This window comes from Typha angustifolia, chromosome 7 (assembly GCF_048772165.1).
Source record: "Typha angustifolia cultivar Huaian chromosome 7, ASM4877216v1, whole genome shotgun sequence".
In the NCBI taxonomy this organism is placed as follows: domain Eukaryota; kingdom Viridiplantae; phylum Streptophyta; class Magnoliopsida; order Poales; family Typhaceae; genus Typha; species Typha angustifolia.
This window is the reverse complement of record NC_133245.1, coordinates 197,922-219,238: the sequence shown is the minus strand read 5'-3', so window position 1 is coordinate 219,238 and position 21,317 is coordinate 197,922. Positions and strand designations below refer to the sequence as shown.

Genomic DNA, 21,317 nt, shown 5'->3' with positions numbered 1-21,317 from the left:
AATTACAACAATTAAATTGTGTATCCCAATGAGCTTTTCAGCTTTTTCATGCCAGGCGAAATCCATGCCTGGAAGATTACAGTTACAAGGATATGCGGAATAAAACAAACCATATCTCCCTGAAAATTGATCCAAAGCAAATCCATAAATCTCTCCCAGGAAGACTTGAAGAAAATAAAAATAAAAACAAATAACTTCAATTAACTTGCAATTTGTATATGTTACAGTGTGGTAATTTCCACGAATGACCAACCAATAAAACTTTCCATGATCAAAGTGCTAGAATATACAATTCGGAATGACTTTAAGAACCATAGCATATATTAACATTTTTCGCTCTCTCACACTTGACATACTGGGTAAGGCACAAATATGTTCACTCCAGATATATATATCAGGATGCCCCTCCAGATTTCTGCTGGAAGTGTCATCCTAGATCATGATTTGTAAATCACAGATCTCGCGGTAGTAATGAAGAAACAGCCATTCTTCAAAAAACCATGGGAAAATAGTTCTATTCAGCAAACCATTCTTTCATTTTGTACTCCTCCTAGACCACCATCTTTTGCGTGGTTTCTCTTCAGGACTTGCAAGCTTCTGAAGTGCAGTCTTTGTCTCCCTTAATCGAACTTTGTAATCCTTCTTCCATGCAGAAAATCGTGCTTTCAGTTTCTGAAACTCTTCGTCTGGCTTTATTTTTGAAGCAGACTGCCCTGACTTAACAGCAATAAGGAATCCAGCACAATCCTCAAAGACCTGGCTCCTCTGCTCAAACTCCTTTACGAGGTAGCCAACTGCATTATGTTTCCCATCAATAGCACTTACTATTCCAGCATCTGAAATATGGTTTTGTTTGGCTGGTGTGTCTTCAGATGTGCGTGTCTCAGTGGAAAATGTATCATCAGAGTCATAGTGGTGATGAATTCGAGAAATTCCTCTTTGGCTGACCCAATCATCAGAAGAAAGAGTCCTTTTAGCTGCAGCAAGGCTCACCTGAGGAGAGTATTCAAAATTGTAAAAATAAGATATTCGTGACTTTGCTGCTGGACAAAGCAGAATACTATACAAAAGAATTGCAAATAAAATGAGTAAAGAGGAAAACAAGAATATGATATCGGAGGAATGATTATTTCTGCAAAACAAGTAAACAGATCATCAATCACTGTTATTGCAAACAATTTTTCAGGCTTCTCAGGCAAAAAATAACAGCGGACATTCATAGTAAATAATATAATATAACAAAAAGAGTGCTAAAAAAATTAGAAAGAAAAATCATTGTAAATAATTTTACCTGTAACGCTGTTAGCTGTTTCTGCCATGTCTCTTCCATAGACTTCATCTTTGCCTCGTAGTCTGACCATATCTGCTTATGCTGTTGAAGTTGCTCTTGTAAGATAGCATTCTCCTCTTCCTTCTTCTGCAATGCTACTTCTGCTTCTTCCATGGGCTTCATTTTTATCTCGCATTCTGAACATTTTTGCTTATATTGTTGAAGTTGCTGTTGTAGAATAGCATTCTCGTCTTCCTTCTGTTGAAGTGCTACTTCTGCTTCTTCCATGGGCTTCATTTTTACCTCGTATTCTGAACATTTTTGCTTATATTGTTGAAGTTGCTGTTGTAGGATAGCATTCTCATCTTCCTTCTGTTGCAGTGCTACTTCTGCTTCTTCCATGGGCTTCATTTTTACCTCATATTCTGAACATTTTTGCTTATATTGTTGAAGTTGCTGTTGTAGGACAGCATTTTCATCTTCCTTCTGCCGCAGTGCTACTTCTGCTTTTAAAACCTGCATCTGAAGTTGAGCCAGAACTGAAGAGCACACTTCATCATTATCCTTGTTAGTTTCCTGTCATCAAATTTAAAAACTCACCCATTATTTAAAGTGACTAAATTTCGAAGGGATCTTTAAGCTTTCAGATGAAAAGATGCACAGTCAATTAATTCATAAGTGAAATGATTTCGTTAGCAACTACAACCTATTGACTGAGAAATAAATAGGAAAATACAGTGAGATAGACATATTCTAGAATCCAGAATTTTGTGGTACATGATATCAGGTTCTATAATATCATGTGCTTGAAGGAGTGAGTTACAATTTGAATAGCCACTGCATTCCATTTTTGACAGTAAAATCTTATTGTTACTGAACTTTTACTCATAACTAGTACTTCTGCAGCCCTCTTTCTTTTGCATATACTTGTGTACAAATTATTAGTTTACATGCCCATTAAGATTCACCGTTGGAATTAAAAAAATTGGTAATGAAGAGAAGAATTGGGATTTACAATGACTAAGAAAGTTGCGCAATACTCAACGTAGTGATCATAGACTAAATTGCATGCCTCGTGACAAATTCAGTATCTAGATTTTATGAATCTGCCAGTGAACACAGCTCCACTAATTTCACAAAAATTCCTAAAACTCCAAAGACTACAAAAGTAAGAAGATAGAACCTTCTTCCTGATATTCAAACTTCTTATCTGAAGTACCTTGATTGAATTATTACTGCCTGGATCCGGGTATATTTTCATGTCAGTGAGCTTTGATGTCTCATGAGGCATAAATTGATTCCTCACCAAGCACCCACGAATTACTGTAGAAGGATGAGTTAGGAGAAGACAATGCAATTCTACAACCCACAAACTAATTGCAAGCAAAGGATGCATTACCAGACTGCAGAAGGATGATATCCTTCCGTTGGTTATCAGATACTTCCCTAGCAATCCACAGCCTCACATGTTTTTGTATGAGAACAGCTGCCCTCCATCTCTTCATCTGACAGTCAAACTTGAGCCTTGCTCTTTCACCTCTTACAACTACACGGATCACATTGCCAAACATGGCAAGATTAGGCCAAACTTCTATACATAAATCAAAGACGTTTACAATGGAGAAGGAAACAAAATCAAAAGTACTGTTTTTCATGGAAAAACTGATGAGCTAATTATTTTGTGGTCCTTTCACAAGAACTGATCTTTTATTTCTTGTTGAGAGGGAACCAATTTCTTGGACAAAAAATGGGAAAGAAAGATGGGAAGATAAGCTTCTGAAGATTTTTCTGAGAAAACTTTTACTAAATTTAAAAAGAAAAAGAGAAATTTGGTCGCACTAGTTTTCAAGTAAACCATATGTAAGTAATAATATTCCAGCAAAGAAGAACTCATGGGGAGGGTTAGTACCAAACAAAACCTCAGGAAATTGAGAAAGAAGTAGGTAGTCCGGCTTACTAAGAAGATAGCATCCATCAATCATTTTAAACTAAGAAGGAAAGATGAAGTCATGAATATAGCTATGGTAGATACCACAACCAAATTTTTATTTGAGATATATTAGAAAGGATTAACTAAGCATGGGACTAAGCATTACATGACTGCAAGGTAGTTGCTCCTTTCAGGAGTTCATGATAACCGCGACGGGCATGGAAACCACGAAAGTACTTCTGAATCCGAAGAATCTCTTGAAATGTTCGACTTCTGGCATCTTCAGATGCAGTAACCTGTAAAACCATAAAGAAGCAAGCAAAAGATAACCAGAAAGAAAATAATCCAGCTATAAATATGAGGTAAGCTAATGTCCGACCAAGATCAAATTAAGCAGAGCAGAGTTCCTATATTATTCATTGTCAGAAGGGTTAGGAGACATCACAGAAAGATTGAGGCTGGATTTCGTTAATCAAGGACAGAAAACTACAGCAATTATGCTCTCAGAGACTGAATTTGAGATATAAAATTGTAAAATTGTACAGATTGCAAATATCAAAACCTCGGTGATAATGATGGAAACTGAAAAGATGGATTAGAGCTCGTGTTTACACTTTGAATAAAAGTGTGGACTACTAGGAAACAGATACTATTGAAAGAAGTAGACCAAATCAGTTACCTTCTCTCGGGCATGATCTTTGGACTCCAACTTCTCATCAAGTAAAATTTCCATACTGGTAGCTTCTTCCACTCTTCCCTCGAAGCTCTCTAATTCTGGTATCTTAGGATAAGGGTTTTCATCTGGTTGCTGTTCAACCTTAGCCATACTCATGCTTCCAAGAATCCGGCTTTCGAGCACCACTGCCTTGTTTTCCATCAACAAGCTTTTGGGTGCGTTGGTTTCAAACTTACTACCGGGACCGAGCAACGATCTTCTTGAGGTGGGCAAGCGCCCTCTCGAGGTGGGCCGAGCCGGCAATGCCGGTGGCAGGTCCTTTGGTTTCTCATCCCTCTGCCTTATTGCATCCAGCATTAACTCCATGGAGCTCCTGACCATCATAGGAGACATGGTGGCAGCCGACGACATGACTCAAACTGTGAAACTTCCCCAATCGGCAAAACAAATTATCTACCGAAAACCAAAAACTCAAATCTTTCCTCAATTTTCTCAAAAACTGCCTCAGATACACAGATCTCACCCCAACTCGCAAAACCAACGACTCAAAATCACAAATTTCTAAACTAGAAACAAAAAAGATTAAATTTTTCCTCAATTTTCTACCGCCCCGAGCTCAGAGTTGCAGACTTCCTGCACTTTCGAATAGGTAATCTAAAAAACTAGCCACAGTAAAATCACTGGTGAACAAGAAAATCAGCAATCCGAATCGATTTCAAACTCGAAAACCACTAATTCTGAAAATTTCAAGTTCGAAACCTCTAGCTAAGGGATGGGAACACGCAAGGTGGCTAAAAAGCTGCGAGCTTTACAAAAGTTGGCAGGGAGATGCCTCAAATATGTAGAGCTGAAGGTGAGTGGAGGTGGGTCTGTTACGGAAGAGATGAATAAAAACAAATCCCAACAAAACTTTTTTGCCCGTTGGAGTTGTGGGGACTAAAACCGCTCCCTTCGAAGAAAAACTAGGCTTGCTTGGCAGGGAATTCAAATCTCCTCAACGGCCCCATTTCCTGCGGTTTCTTTTTTTTTTTTTTTTTCTTCTCTAAAATAAAATTCTTCTCAAGCTTTATCTGTGTATATATATATATTTTTAATAAAAGCCCTGGAGAATGCAAAAATTACGTCTTCCATTGAAACCGACGTCAGGCGTACTGCGTAAAGAGGGTGTTTTTGTTAATTTCTTGAAACTTTGTGGTACTTTGTATATCCAGTTGAGCAGTGTGAGCCATTCGTTGGATGGGAGCGGCAGGAGATGATCTCCTGATCAGATGTCTATAAGCAGAACAGGATACAGCCTTCAGAGTTCATCTGGCCGATTTCCAAATACTCCATTTACTTAATCAAATGCAATAATGATTAAAGGAAGGGACTTAATCCATGGCCATTCATACCAAAAACTTCCTTTCCAGTAATACAAGTCTAAAGTGCCATCATTAAGAAGAAATTATCCCAGGTATGATTCACGTAATAGTTTGGTGAGTACTGAGTGCGGATCCAAAAAAGGCATCTAGAGGTGCCTTTACTTATAAGTTGCAAGCGAGAGAGAATTAACGTAGAAGCAATCCTGATGACTGCTGAGTTGGTATGCTTATATGCTCAGTTTTGAGCTTCAGATGGTTAAAACTTCAAACGGAGAGGAAGCGGCAAAGAAAGCAAAGAAGATGGTTCAATAAGGGGACGTAGAGATTCTAGATTAATTTGGAAGCATCCTTTACACTGGATACTTGTTTAGTTTTTCATTTGGACTTTAACTTGATGTTGATTAAGTTGCTTTTATTATGGTACTGCGTGATGGATGAAGGTGGACAAACAACTTTGATGTTCTTTTTTTTTTTTTTTTTTGGTTTGGTGGTATGCCCTAATTTTGTTGTTCCTTTTGCTAATAGCTGTGATTGTCTACACTGGTAAGGGAATATGCTGGAATTAATTTTGGACTACGAACCTAATAAAAGTTTTTATGTTCTAATTGTAATTGAAGTTTCTGCTTAATAGCTCAACGAAATAGGATTTTTTTATCTTTTATCAAGAAAAAGAGAAAAGAATTTTAAAAAAAAAAAAAACTCCTTATCCAGCACATTACTTAGCTAGCTTAGGAGGCTCCAATTATTTCTACCTTAATCTTATGCATAGATAGTAAAGGCTTATACCAAATTTATATATATTAAGTGGAAAGCAAACTGTCGTTTCTGTTCAGGTTCTGGTTAAAAGGGTCATGTCAGTATGTCACCTTTGGTTGGATCCAATTTCGGGTAACGAATCAGAATTCAGAACCAGATAAGTCGGGTCGGATGCAGAACGCTTAGCGGGTTAATGGATCTACTATCACAAGGTACCAACTTATTGGGCTATTATTAATTGAGGCCCAGTAGGCCCTCAAAAGTGGCATTACGAAGCTATATAATATTCTCTCCTTTCTCTCGCCGCGAAAAGGGGTAACCCTAAGCTTAGCCATGGCGAAGAACAGGAACAAGAAGAGGAATAACGGGGCCGTCTCCATGGACATCTCCGAGGGCGTATCGGTTGATTCTCCTCAACGTATGAAGCTATTAGATACTCTTTTACTCTCTTTTCTTTTCGTTTTTTATTTTATTTTAGATGGGTGTAATCTTTTTTTTTTTTCTGGATTTTGCTGCAGCAATGGAGATATTGGAAGATAAATCGACGAACTCGGCACTCAATCATCTCAACAGGTGCCTTATTTTAAAAGCTCTTTTCTCCATATTTTGTTTGTGATTCACTTAAGTTTGTGGGCTTTAGAAAATTCATAGTTTAAGTGGACTAATTTACCGTGATTACTGGAAATTGGTAATCCATCATCTGAATTCATATATCCTTTTTGAACATCAAAGCTTGAGTTTAGTAAAGCAACATTTAGCTTTTGTTGGACTAAAGTTCATATTGTCGATTGTGTTGGAATTCGACATGTTTAGTATATCTTGCTATCGGCGTTAAAAGTATGAAAGTGAGTTATGGGTTTGTGATTAATGACCTTACTGTATGGGAAGCATGGAAGATGGTTTATTAGCAAGCTTCGGTAGGTATAGGTTCTAATCTGAGGTTCAAAAGGAATACAATTTTTTAAGAATCAGATCTCATGAGAGGGGTTTTCTAGATTTCAGAGCCGCACAAATGATGTGAAACCAAAATTTCTGTCAATCTTTTATTTTAAAACACATTTTAAGTTTTGATTTATGGCGATACTGTGTATTTGTCTTAAGCCCCAATCAATCTATACAATAGCATAGGAAGGGAAGGAGAAGAGATCTTCTGTAGTTCTTCAATTCTTGAAATGATAAATCATACGGTAGTCAGTAGTTAGGAGAGATCTCCATCAATTATTTAGTAAGGGGTGGACTGGAGCTCTATAAGAAACTCAAGTTTCAATTCAATAGGTCAAAAGAGGTCTTACCTTTTAATGTTTCAGAAATGCGTGAAATACATAGTGAAGGTTAAAAAGATTAACAAATAGACTTGAACCTAACTAAACATGACTCAAACTAAGAGTTAGTCATCTGATGCTAGCCAAAGACTTGGTAGTTGCCCTGCCCCTCCTCTCTCTCCTCTGGTAAACTCGTCTGTCAATTATTTATTTGAGCTACATCAATATGTCCTTTCTTATATTACAAAAATCCTAGGATTCATAAAATTAAGATGAAGCAATAATACTGTTTGTTTCCCAACAGTCCTGACAAAATGGCCTGTCTATATATCTCTATGGTATATTTACAAGGACGACAGTGATTCCATAACAGTATATTTTGTTTCTTTTATTAGTAAGAAATCGATGTAACTTAATACAAATTTAGTAAAGCTGAAGCCTAATGATATATATCTTGTTACTATCATTTCTGCTGCAAATTAGTTTTGCAAAGATATATTTTTCCGTTCATTATATCTCAATGGTATACTATCATTTCTGCTGTTAACTTAGTTTTGCCTGTCTATATATCTCTATATTATATTTACAAGGACCATATTGATTCCACAACAATTTATTTTGTTTCTTTTATTAGTAAGAAATAGTTGTAAGTTGTAATATATATATTTAGTAAAGCCTAATGATAATATATCTTGTTACTGTCATTAATGCTGCAAATTAGTTTCGCAAGCAATAATATATTTTTTCCTTTTGATTTGTCAGCTGGCCCATTTGATGGTATATTTATTAACTAATAAATCTTTTTCTTTTGTATATGGGGGGAAAATTACCATTTATGGTTAGGCCTAAATTCATTTCACCCTTCTATAATTTTACATTGTCACTTCACCCTTTTATGGTTATATTTAAACTGAAAATGTATTTTTTTACTCAACCAATTTATTAGTCGAAATTGAAGATACTAGTTAGAGATAAAGTCATAGATAATTGGATAAACTTTCCAATGCATTTAAAATAATACTAATCAGATTTTAAATGACAACAATATAATTAATGTATTGAACACATGTTTTTATTGTATCTTTGTTATTTGAAATTTGATCGGTATTATTTTAGATGCGTTAGAAAGCTTATTTAATTATCTATAATTTTGTCTTTAATGAATATCTTTAAATTCGATTCATAGATTGGTCAAATATGATGAAAAAATATTGGTTTCAATTTGAATATAACCATAAGGGGGTAAACCAATAAAGTAACACAAATAAAACTATAGAGGGTGAAGTGAATGTAGGTCTAACCACAAAGGAGTAAAATATAATTTCTTTTCATTCAGCTTTCTTTGGATAAGTGTTCAAAAAATGCATTGTAAGATTCCACTTCATTAATAAAAGTGTTTATCCCCCTTTCTTTCTAATTGTGGTAACTATTCTAATTCTTGGAACCAGAAAAATCAAGAAGGCACCAGCAAAAAGATCAAAAAACATCAGAAAGCAAAAGGCTGTTGCCAGAGCTATCTCCATCGGTGAAAAGTCCGAGGTGAAGATCTCAAAATCTAAAAACAAGATCGTCAGAGTTCAGTCAGCTAAGTCATTGTATGATTGAGGTGCGCATATCTTTACCTCTGTCTTACTACCTTCACTAGATGAACAATGTGGCTTTCTCTTGCATATGCTATAAATAATGGTCTGCTTTGAACCCATTGTCAGGTTGACTTGTTTTTCTCTGGCCCAGTTATTGGATTGGTAGTTAAGAGTGTTAAGACACCCAGATGACTCTGGATTAGCCATCTGACCAAGGAAGTGCTAATAGAAAAGAAGTGCTAATAGAAAGGAGTCGTTTATGGCCAAGGATGTTACTTGGCTCTCTTATTTTGTTGAGATGCTTTAATTGAGTACGATGTAATCATTAGGAGATTAACAATTTGTTATTAACTTGTAATTTGTTATTAATTTGAAAGTGCACTACAGATGGATATGTACTCACTTGCATGGATTAGTTAACATTACAGAACTCTTCATTCTTGTCATTATTTGTCTCCTACATTAGATCTGGCTATTTATGGCTTGAGCTCCTGAGCTGGTCCGTCAAGAGAATCTGTCTTCAGAGTTTCTGATTGCTGCACATGCCTTGTGTTGGCGTTTTAAAAAATATATATATATATATATATTTATCTATTTATTTTTTCAACTGATCGATTCTTGTAGAAGATATCTGAGTCCAAAACTAGCCCTACTGTTTGGTCACACAGGTGATGGTTTCAATGTTATGTAAGTTTTAATAAACCACGGCGGTTTTGCCTTGTGTGAAAAGAAAAAAGAGAGACCAGCCCAACATATGATGGCTGATTCTCCTGGCCCTCAATTTCTTTTGGATTAACGTAAGAATACCCCCCTTGTTTTCAAGTTTTCCACGGACTAGTCTTTTTCTAATTTACTTTTATTAAAATATACTACTCCTCAAATTTATTATCAAGTCCCTAGTTTTAATAAAAACGTTAAATTCATTAGTATTCTATTTTTAAATAAAAATATTAATTAATTTAGTTTTTTTTTGTCTGGTTTTCAAATGCTAAACTAATCAACGTTTTATGTATGTAATTATTTTTATTTTAATCTTTCAGTAATTAAGAAAATAAATTATCTAACAATAAAAATACTGAACTGAGTAGCATTTTAAAAACTACTAATAAATTTAGTAATTTTGTTAAGGTTACAGTAAATTAAAATTTATTTGTTAATAAATTTAAATAATAATTTATTTCGATAAAAATAAAAAGTCTAATCTCATCGAAAAACTCCACGTTTTTTTCTTGTTTTGAAAAGGATGGGAAAAGGAGAATTCAAGGTGTGTTTGAAGTATCTACGCGAAGCATTACCTAACTCACTTTACTCTTTTCTTTTTTTTCAAACTTTAATTTACAAACAGTAAATTGCTCGATCACTTTAATGTGAGTTTTTAGCCGCTTCTTACTTATACTGCAGTTTATGCTGCGATCTTTGTTAGAGCATCTCCAACCGGACTCTAAAACTCCAAATTTGGAGCCCGATGGAGCTCTAACCGGGCTCTATATAGGATTCCAAATTTGGAGCCATGAATAGTGGGGCTCCAAATTTGGAGCCCCACCATGAAAATAGAGCCGGGCTCCATTTGTCACATCAATTTTTTGAAAATACCAAAATTGCCCGATAAGTGTTATATTTAATAATTTTAACTTCATTTGTATCCTTTGTTAAATAATTTAGTTAGTTAAGCTAAGTATATAATTAGTTTTACTAATCGGTTTTTAACAAAAATAATACCATTGGAAAGGTCTCATCGAGACCTTTAAAATGAGTCTAATATTAAATTACTTTTGAGTTAATTTTAATTTTAATTTTTTTATTATTTATAAAAATGAGTCTAATATTAAATTATTTTTGAGTTAATTTAAATTTAAATTTTTTATTATTTATAAAAATGAGTCTAATAAATTATGTATCCTAAATTATAATTACTCAAAATTATCCCTAATGTAAATATTAAAAATTAAAATACATTAGATATAAAATACATCAAACATAAAATACATTAAAAATGAAATACATCAAATAAAAATTATATTAAAATTTATAAACAATAAATTTGTAGAAGAAGCAATATTCATTTTTAAGTCGGAGGTTCATCAAGAAGGTGGACACAGTCAAAAAAGAGAAGGTGGATAACTTACCAAAATATTAAACATCTATTATTTTTATTATGTTTGGTTAATTTCTGCTTATTTTAGGTAATGTAATTTTGATATTTTTAGTTAATGACATGTAATGCTTATTTCGATGTTTATTTCGTGTAATATAATTTCGATACGTTTAATTAAAAAATTAGTAATTTAAAATTACTTCTAAAACTATTGAATATTAATCTTATTTTAAAGATCTCGATGAGAATTTTCTAACCATATATTTTTTAATAAAAAATAATAACGCTAAGATGATCTATTAAATAATTTAAAATAACTAATATAACAATATATATTATATTATTATTATAATATAATGCATCGGGCTCATACTTTATTTTTGGCTCCATATTTGGAGCCTGTAGCAAACATTAGAGATGCTCTTAGATCCGTTTGTACCGCATAAAGTAGATAACGATCCAATCAAGAGCAGTGGGATACCTTGACCTTGATGAGGACATAATGGCTGTTTTGATCCTTTTCATACGTCACGGTCGACCTCAGCATATCGCCATATCTTCTACCTAGAAATTCTTTTTATTTTCTTGACCCCCACCCCACTCTATCGATGGCCTCCTTGAAATTTGTTCTTTTCTCTGGGAACTGTTTAATCTTTTTCAATATTTTCCAAGATTAAACAAAGACTTTCTTATTAGGAAGGATTTATCTACAGTCTCCAATTTTCCCTACTATTTAGGAAGTGCCGAATTCAGTATAGCAGCATAAATATTTAAAAAAAGAAGAAGAAGCAATACAACAATGAGTTTATCCTTATTCCTTTGGTTCAATACTTTTGAATGCGTGACGGCATATATGTTCCAGATGATTTCGTCTCTTTCGTGGTCCTAAAAACTTCCTATATTATAGTAAGGTGTATAAGTTTATTAATTAGCAGAATCGCATCATTGGTGCAAACAAGTATATTAAATGGCAAAAGAAAATAGATATGAAGACTTTTAAGGAATGGACCCATAATTCCCAATAATATAGGCGGCTAGCAGCTAGCGAAATTAAAGCGTCCAACTTGTTGTAATCGGAGTCCTCTTGTTAAAATTTTTTTATCATAATTCTCACTATAGATGGTCATGCTGATTAACACGGAGCATATCAGCACATAGCACAAGGAATTATTTTTAATAGTTTCGTCGCTCGCCGTCGATCTCATTGTCAAGCTACCCATTGTTGATCGTCGTCGTCGTCGTCACCGGGTGCCCTAGCTCGAGGGAGAAGGAGAGACCGAGAGAGAGTGAGAAAGAAATTGAGAGAGAGATTGAAAAAGAGACCGATTAAAATTTAAATTACGAATCCAAATCCCTTCTCCCTCAGACTAAGGTACCCGACGTGCTCGAGCAACAATGATGACGATCAGCGAGTGGCGACGGCGATTTCTTTTTTTTTCTCTCTTCTTACGGCACGGTCGACAAGTGCCACGGCTATCAGCGAGCGATGGTCGGCACGATCCGTACCGGAGAGAAAGGAATTCGATATTGTTGCTAATCCACTTGCTATTCAAGTTATGTACGCCAACCAAGTGCTTAATACTATCAAATTCTAGCTTCTCTCTGATATAATTTCTAGATAAAAATCTTGCGTTGCTTAATAGCTACACTAAAATAAAACATGGAATTACTTATAATGATTGATCAACTATGCTTCTATGCGGGTAGTGTATCCACCGTCCACGTCGCCATCCAACAGTCGTCAAGCTTAGACGCAGAGGTTGTCACACACAAAATTTATATGCGCGCAACTGGACAAGTTAAAATACCATCTCTCTCTCTTGCCTTTCGGCCTTTCCTCACCTCCTTCCATTATTTAAACTTTGAGCTCTCCCCCGATCTCGCAGCTATTTGGGAATGGAGAAAGAGGAGACGCAGAGCCCAAGCCTGACGGAAATGGTTCATGTTAACGGGTCACCGGCGGAGGCGAGTTTGGCGGCGGACGGCGAGTTGAGGTGGCGTGGCGAGGATGGAGTGCGGTGCTTGGCGTTGGAGCCCGAGGTGTTGGGGATCGAGGTGGAAGGAAGGAGATTAACCGTTAAGGCGTTTCAAGTGGACACCAAGGGTGTCTCATGCGGCGGAGGGGGTGGAGGAGGGAAGAGCGTGAGGAAGGATTACGTATTCGAGATGAGCACGGAGGATTCGGCAATTCGGTGGAGCGAGAGATTGAAAGATTGCATCAATTTTCTAGGTATTTATATTTCACGTGTTTGGTGTTCAAAAGAAAAGTTTTTTTTTCCATGTTGGACAAATCCGATAACGACAGGTAGGAAAGATCAATTTTCTCTTTGCTAAAGAGAACCCTTCAAATTAATTGATTTTCATAATCTGTTCTTGTTTATATTGGTTGTTTTGAAATCTTTTGGTATATGAACATTGCTTGTGACAGATAAAGTGAATTTGGTATATACTGGATTAGTCAAGGCGTCTCCTATTTTATTTACATATGTCCTTTACGATGATCTTTGGAGATTAGCCTGTCTCTTTGGTTAATTTGTGGTGTAAATACTTGCTAATCGCACTACTTATTCTCTTCTTAAGATATTTCTAACATTTTTATTAATCTTGAAGCAGAACTCAGAAATCATGCTTTCTTTTGCAATTACAGAAGAATCATATGATTCTTCGTTTCTTTTTGAGCTGCTATGATCCTGTAATCCTAAATAAGAAAGATATTCCTTCTTCATGTTGTGGCTTATTTAGGTGATTGAAGTAACAATTCATTCTTTTCCAACCATCCCATTATGAGCTAAGAAATAATTTATCTCTTCTTCCATCACAGATCGCCCAAAACGATTATTTATTATTGTAAATCCATTTGGTGGTAAGAGGTGTGCACGTAAGATTTTCAAAACTGAAATCAAGCCCCTCTTGGAAGCTGCGGGTGTACTCTTTACCATACAAGGTTGGTGAGCTCCCAACAACTCTCTCTCTCTCTCTCTCTCTCTCTCTCTCTCTCTCTCTCTCTCTCTCTCTCTCTACTTTTCTGACTTTGTTGTGGAAAAAAGAAAAACAAAAAGAGAGATTGATGTTCTTTATATTGAACCTTCTTTCAGAAACAGAGTATCAGCTACATGCTCAAGAAATTGCCTATTCAATGGATGTTATAAAGTATGACGGGATAGTGTGCATCAGTGGTGATGGTATTCTCGTGGAGGTTAGTAGTTTATTATGCATATTTCACAACATGCAGTGAAATCTTGCCATGTTTTGGGGTCTGTTTGGATGGATTGTGGAAGTTGACTTTGTTAGAACAGAAAAAAAAAGAACTATTGAATGCTCCTTCAATTAATATCTTATATGGACGTTCATTTGATAAAATATTTCCTGAGTATAAATAAATAAAAGAGAAACTATATTGCGTATATTTAGAAGGCTGCCAAATACTAGCGAAGAAAGAGACAGCATCAATTGATTAAATTTGTTCTGCAACTTGCTGATATTAAAAGTACTCAATATTATATATATCTCCATGGAGTTGCAATTCCACCTGTTCATGAGTATCTAGTGCTCAGCCAGCTCAAGCTTGACTGGATCTTTGAACACCAGATTGATTAAGTTCAAACTTTATACTAAGGGATAGGACTTGAGCGTCATTGCCCAGTTGTTTGGCTCATTGAGAATCATGAGTATCTATGCTTGTCATTAGTCATGTGCATATAATTCTGTGGTTTAGATTAATTTTTTGCCTGTCCTTTTCCTCTGTAATTTACTTTTGCGACAATTACCCTATAGGTAGTTAATGGTTTGCTGCGAAGAGGAGATTGGGTCACAGCAATAAAAGTGCCACTAGGGATTATTCCAGCTGGTATGAAATATTTATAAGCTGTTAATATCTATTCTACTCTTTTAGTCTAGTGCACTGTTGGATGATACTACACTTTAAGTTACTTGTAAACAAGAACTTATGGTTAAAATATTTGCCACAAATATTGAGCCATTGTACTTTGGTTGCTCATAGTAATTTGAGGTCCTGTGTATACAAATCAGGTTAAAACCATCCAGAACCTTTTCATTTGGACCTTCCATTTTCTGTCTTAAGTTCAAGAGTTGATTTCCTCGTATCTTTATATTTGATGCTACCTAATCTTGGTCCAGTATAAATGAAAAGATGAACACTTCAAGTTGTTCTGCTATCCAAATTCATGAAATCAATGCATTTACTAATGCAGTTAGTTATGAACTTATGATTAGTGACTTATGTGGCTTATAGCTGATTTGTTTCCATTCCTAGATAGACCTGATTTTGCCTTCTTAGCTCACTACATTTGAGGAGACCCTTCAAAAGTTCGTTTAATTCTTGTACAGAAAAAAGAAGTTTAATATTTTGTTTGTGATGCATAAAATTATCTTGATGTATACTGATTTTAAGAATTTGATGTACATCTTTTGGTTATCTTTCATGGATAAATTCCTTGCCAAATGTAAGGTAGGATGATTTGTAACTCTGGATAGTACTAAGACTCTTCCACCTTGTAAGTTTCAGTTAAACTCCTAGTACCTTGATCACATCTTGGTTTACTTGTTTGATCTCCTGAGGGACCTGATGTCCATGCAGCATGGTTGAATGATGAAGCAACTGACAGTATTGCAGCTTCAGTGCATGATTCTTTGTTACACAGGTTAGGAGAAACTTATCCAATATAAATGGGAGAAAATTTGTAGTTGCTTGAAGTAAAGATTAATAGGAAGCCATTAAATTAAATCATTGAAAGAACATTCATTCTCTTAAATAATGTATTGCTGTCAAGAACAATGAAGGAAATGGAATGTGCCTTGTCTTCTGAAAACAGTATTTTCTGGTAAAATTCCTGATTTTATGTTTCAGTTAGTATTTGATTATGGTTTCTGTTTGCTTTTTTTAATCCTCATGCCGTTCAATTTATTACAATGCTGATTTACGCATAACTTGTGTTGTTGGAATGTAGTCCTTCTGCTGTTGGTATAAATAATATGGCATACTGGTTGCTGATGTAGTATATCTAATGCAGGTACAGGAAATGGCATGGCAAAATCACTTCTGGATTCAATTGGCAATATCTACTCGGTATCCAATGCTGCATTTTCAATTATCAGAGGTCATATTTTTCTTCTTTAAGCTATTTCTGGTTTATTCTAAATGACAACTTGTGAAAACTGAAAATTGTTCATGTTGAGTCAATTGGTTTATTATATGCTGATGAAATATATATATTGAGAAAGCAATTTCTTTCCTGCATACAGGTCACAGACGGCCACTCGATGTTGCTTCTGTTGTCCAAGGAGAGACAAAGTTTTTCAGTGTCTTAATGCTTACTTGGGGTATGGCAACTACATGCAGGGGCAAAGTCGAACCAAATGATATATATGAATGATATCATCTAGAACTAGTGTACTCACCATTCAGTTTTAAGAGTATGTAAAATTTATCTACTTATATATTTAATGGCCATTTGCAAACTGCAGGTTTGGTCGCTGATATTGATATTGAGTCAGAGAGATATAGATGGATGGGAAGTATTCGCCTGGACTTTTATGTATGTTTATCTGTTATAAGGATATGCATTACATTTGTTTGTATCTTTTCTCTGTTTTGTTTCATGGCAAACATGAGTAATTAAGTAGGATTTGTATCGTAATTTTTCTTTTTTCAATCTGATGACGAACTAATAAACTATATTCTTGTATCTTGATTTTCCAACTTTGTAATGTACTAATGTTGCAAGTATTATATAGTGCACATCTCTGTTTGTGCAAAATTTAGCGACAGAACCTCGTGAATAAAGTATTTGTTTCATACTTTGCCAATTCTCAAGTCTCAAAAATATAATAGTTCTCATCTTCCCTCAACTTGAGTTAGTGCACCTCTGCATTCGCTTGTTCCAAGCTAACAAAGATGATCAATGTTGGGTAGTTTACTTGACAAATACCACTTAATAATTTTGACTAACTTGCCACAAATATCCATCAACTGCATTGTCAGTTTTTCCCTTTGCCTTTTAACATAGGATTCCTTGATATTACTTGCACGTTATCGTCAAGTATGCAGGTGGACTAACAACTGAGGCAACAATAGAAGTGTTTATTCATGTATCTTCAACCACCCTTACCGCATCATTCTTGACATGTATTTTCTGTGTAATTCTGATGGATTAAGAAAGAACCCAGATAAATTTTTCTCGTCATGATTACTGAAAATTACCAGCTGTCTTTTTTAATTTTTATTGAATAGATTAGAAGTTTGAAGAGGTGTCATACATGGAGGGAACACTGTTTGGACAGTGGAATAATTCTGAATTATGTTGTAACATGAATGAAGTGACAACTTATAACAAGCTGCACCAGATATATAACGTGCTTATATTCTTATGTAATTCCAGTCTCTTCTCCGCGTAATGAACTTGCGAAAATATAGTGGGCGTGTTCAGTTTGTGCCAGCACCAGGATATGAAGAATATGGAGAAGCGATAAAGCAAGTTGATAGCCCCAACGGCAAAACTGCCTTCTCTGAAGAAGGTCAAGGAAATAATATAAAAGCTCAATCACATGCTTACCAAGGCCCTTTGATTGAATTTGAATGTTCAGCATGGAGGTCTCTTGATGGTCCCTTCATTTCTGTGTGGATCAATAATGTACCTTGGGTCAGTGAAGATGCCAAGCTAGCACCGGAAGCAAAGGTATTTTCTTTCTATGTTGCAATAGCTTTCCTATTACTTTGTTTCTGACCTGTCTTCCACTGCCAATCACCTCTCTCTTTATATCGATATGCAAAATTCATCTTTTAATATTGCATCAAATCAACAAAAGGCTTTCTTCATTTGAGCAATGCTGAATTAGTACTCAATGTTATAGAATGCAAAGAGAGGATTTTGATTAGTTCCTAACCTAAAGAGGATGGCCACTTTTAAATAAACTATATATATGTGCAGGATTATCATTTTTTATCAATGACTCTATATTAATGAATGAAGATGATTGATTTGCTTTATCCTATTAAGCAAATAGGATGTCCTGGATTATACTTCTGTGTGCACCAAAAATTTACTCCAGGAAAGCCCTTGAATGTTCACTTCTTTCTATTTCCTTACTCATCAATAACATCCTTAATGGCTGTGATACAGTTCTCAGATGGCTACCTAGATGCAGTCATAATCAGAGAATGTCCAAAGTTGGCCCTTTTATCTCTAATGCTAAAGATGAGTGATGGGAGTTATGTCAAATCACCATATGTTACATATCTCAAGGTGCGTAGTTGTTTCTCTGAAGTCTGACCATCTAATAGCTATCCTGCAGCTTTTTATCAAAAAAAAAAAAAAAGGTCAGCAGCAATGGCATGGGATCTTTATAAAGCTCAAATAGATGCTCTCTCTCTCTCTCTCTCTCTCTCTCTCTCTCATCTCATACACACACACACAGAGTATATGTGTATATTATGCATGTCGTAGTATTAAGTCTGTATAGTTGACTGAAGAAGGTTTCTTTTTTCCTTATTGGAAAATCAAATCATAGTAAAAGATAGCAAATCATGTTGTATCCAAACTTTCATTGTGAATTAGATCGTAAGCTGAGCTTCTGCTTGTGGTTTAACTCCAGCGGTCTTGACCCTTTGAAGGTGTGAACCAATAAAAAATTTCCTAATGAATAACTTGCTGCTAAATGCATGAAAGTCATATCAAAGTCAAACTGTGGGTATAGTTAAATGCATTACGAGAAGCATGTAAGAAAAGTTATTCATTACAAGAGACTATGTTAGGGTGAAGCCTATTAAAATGATTGGTGTCTCGGGGAGAGATGACTTTGTATTTTATGGGATGAAAATCTGTCAGAAATTGAGAACTGAGTACAAATTTCATAATGTTAGAGGCTGTCAGATGAAAATAAAACATGCGCCAAGAGTGTAACTATCTCCTGCATCAAAGTTAGAACAATGCTTTTATGAGTTTGGACAGTGAAGTTGAGGAGAAATGTCACATAAGCAGATGCTGAGGGGGATTCAGTATGGCAGATTGCAACTAGTTTGCTACCATTTGCCCTAAAGAGTCACATGCATCGCAAACTTTCAGTAGAGTGGAGATATAGACAGATAAAATCAATTGGATCGTACAATTAGTCTTTGGCAACAGTCAGAAGAACAGGCAATTTTAGCATCAATTTGCTGATTCTATGATTTTTATGCCAGCTAGTTATCATATTAGACTACCCAACAGGGTGTATGAAAACCATCAAACTCTAAAACTTTCTCTATGATTTTACAGGTGAAAGCTTTTCGCTTAGAGCCGGGTCAACGTGTAGGGAGTACTAACAAGGGCGGTATCATTGACTCGGATGGAGAGGTGATTGCGAGAGGAGATGGATGTCATGGTGGCAACCAGCAAGGGAATCTGATGGCTTATGGCCCTCCCATTCAAATGACAGTGGACCAGGGTTTAGCTACCATATTCTCTCCTATATGATTCTTTTCTCTTTCATCTGCTCGTGTGGCAGTTCCTTAATTCTAGCTTTGATATTCTGTATATACATATATATACATCATTAAAGCAGAAATTAAGAGAAATATACGGCTTCATTATTGGTCCACACCAAAGTTGATGCTTACCTTTTATGGTAGCTAGTCTCAGGGATGCTTAATTATTGTCCATGACCAAATTCATAGCAAGTGATTTGGTGTTCATGATCGAGCTTTCTCTTTTCAGCATGCATGGCAAGTGGAAACTGGACTTGTCCTTTATCTATCTATCTATCTATCTAGCTAGCTGTGTTTTGGCTCATAGTCATTTATATATTGAGATAATCTCCAGAGATTAATTAACGTTGAAAATATATAGTGGGGAGAGTAATCAGTAACGGAAGTTTTCGTGCCTGTGTGGGGGCTTCTCTCTCTCTCTCTCTCTCTCTCGCCAGATTCTCTACGATAACTCTTTTTACTCCTTCCTAACTCATTAATGCACACAGACACAGGCATCCTCCGCGAGTCATTTAAACACATGAGACCCGTCCGTCCCAGACTCCCAGTACGTTACCAAAGCCTGTGGTCTTATCCATTGTCTAAGCTGCTCTTTTTGTCCGTTTGTCTAAATCACGTGAGAAGTAGCAGCCCAAAGCACCCCCCCTATACTCGGGATCTGGGCCGTTCAAACCAAACAAAACCAGTAGGTTTGTAACTGATGATCCAATGGCCGTCATTAACCGCTACGCGGTCGGGGACCACCATATCGACGAGAGAACTTAGTACTTAGAGTTGATCCATACTCAAGAGTGAGAAAATCAACTTGACGCTACAAAAGGTACGTGTCACGTACTTATTAGCCGGAAGGATAAAACCATGTTAGAGAACCAACAGCGGGTCGGTGCGAAAAATGTGTGAAAGGCGTGATGGGTGGAGTTCTACGTGCCCCCATGACGTTGGCAGCATGCAGATGAGGTGCATTTACTATCTCGAATACCTTTCTATCATTTAGTAGGTTCTTTGTATTTTGCACCATTCTTACTGTGTAAATAGTCTTTTCACTATTTTCAATCCTACCCCTATTTTTTTTGTTATTATTTTAAAATTTCTGACTACCCTCGTTATGCAACACAATAAAGAAAGTACATGGAGGGATTGAATCGAAATTTACATAGTTATACTTAGTCTCTTCATCTTAGTATATATATATATATAATCATAGATAAATTCTCAGTTTACTTGAAACAAAAATGGCTGCTGGCTGGCTGTTTGTGAACTGTGATGAGAAGAAAATTCTCAGTTTCCATGTGTGACGAAAATTCTACCATTAAATTGGCTATTATGGCTCCTATGAGATCTGAACCGTCGATGTGTAGTTAACGGGTCATGATGAAACCCGCATAGCAAGTTGTATGAGGGAACTCGCAGGATATATTTGTCGGTATCTGTTGGACGAGAACAACGAGGGCAGCTCAAGGATCTGGTCACCTCCCAGTGAGAGACGGCGCTCCCTCTACCAAACTCCGTGCGAAGTCTTCCTGCGTTCACGTTGCCTCGATTCTTGCAGGGTCTTTGCCTGATCATTAGTTAATTAAATGAATGTCCACTCCTTTTAATGACATGTAATGCTATTTTATGATTGTTTATATACATGTATATATATATATCAAAGTAAACCGTTTATTAGAATGTTTCTTTTTTACATTTATTTATAAGACAGATAGACACGGTCAAATGCATAGCGAGGGCAAAAGTAATTTTTTTTTTAATAAAAAAAATCTATTACTTATGAATTCTGAAGTGAGTTTCACAACCTGCAACACGTAAGAAATTATGGCGTTCAGATTTGCAACTTGTAATTTTTTTATATTTGGTATATAATAAAATAGTAGTGCTAACTTAAAGTAGTGCTTAACTTAA

At 35.7% G+C, this 21,317-nt stretch overlaps 3 protein-coding genes across 5 annotated transcripts; 2 read left to right on the top strand and 1 right to left on the bottom strand.

Annotated features, from left to right (window-relative positions):
* Positions 1–183: 183 nt before the first annotated feature.
* LOC140761874 (myosin-1-like) lies at positions 184–4,758 on the bottom strand. The gene is made up of 6 exons (XM_073099388.1): positions 3,880–4,758; positions 3,367–3,496; positions 2,670–2,816; positions 2,490–2,593; positions 1,292–1,846; positions 184–993 (listed from the first exon to the last, which is right to left on the bottom strand). Exons 1-6 carry the CDS (start codon positions 4,285–4,287, stop codon positions 535–537), a joined length of 1,803 nt encoding a protein of 600 aa, XP_072955489.1. The 5' UTR covers positions 4,288–4,758; the 3' UTR covers positions 184–534.
* A 1,524-nt stretch (positions 4,759–6,282) lies between these two features.
* On the top strand, positions 6,283–9,284 carry LOC140763086 (uncharacterized). Its single transcript, XM_073101132.1, has 4 exons — positions 6,283–6,411; positions 6,512–6,566; positions 8,704–8,861; positions 8,965–9,284. Exons 1-3 carry the CDS (start codon positions 6,327–6,329, stop codon positions 8,858–8,860), a joined length of 297 nt encoding a protein of 98 aa, XP_072957233.1. The 5' UTR covers positions 6,283–6,326; the 3' UTR covers position 8,861; positions 8,965–9,284.
* Positions 9,285–12,751: 3,467 nt separating this feature from the next.
* On the top strand, positions 12,752–19,535 carry LOC140762790 (sphingosine kinase 2-like). Of its 3 annotated transcripts, XM_073100740.1 has the most exons (10): positions 12,752–13,163; positions 13,755–13,877; positions 14,029–14,129; positions 14,708–14,780; positions 15,964–16,050; positions 16,196–16,273; positions 16,418–16,488; positions 17,332–17,628; positions 18,073–18,195; positions 19,207–19,535. In XM_073100740.1, the coding sequence occupies exons 1-10, from the start codon at positions 12,830–12,832 to the stop codon at positions 19,402–19,404; spliced, it is 1,485 nt and encodes a 494-aa protein (XP_072956841.1). In that variant the 5' UTR covers positions 12,752–12,829; the 3' UTR covers positions 19,405–19,535. The 3 variants fall into 3 exon arrangements, with proteins under 3 accessions (XP_072956841.1, XP_072956842.1, XP_072956844.1); XM_073100741.1 differs by lacking the exons at positions 12,752–13,163; positions 13,755–13,877 and adding an exon at positions 15,531–15,594 and having other exon boundaries at positions 14,061–14,129; XM_073100743.1 differs by lacking the exons at positions 12,752–13,163; positions 13,755–13,877; positions 14,029–14,129 and adding an exon at positions 15,459–15,594 and having other exon boundaries at positions 14,738–14,780.
* Positions 19,536–21,317: the final 1,782 nt, after the last annotated feature.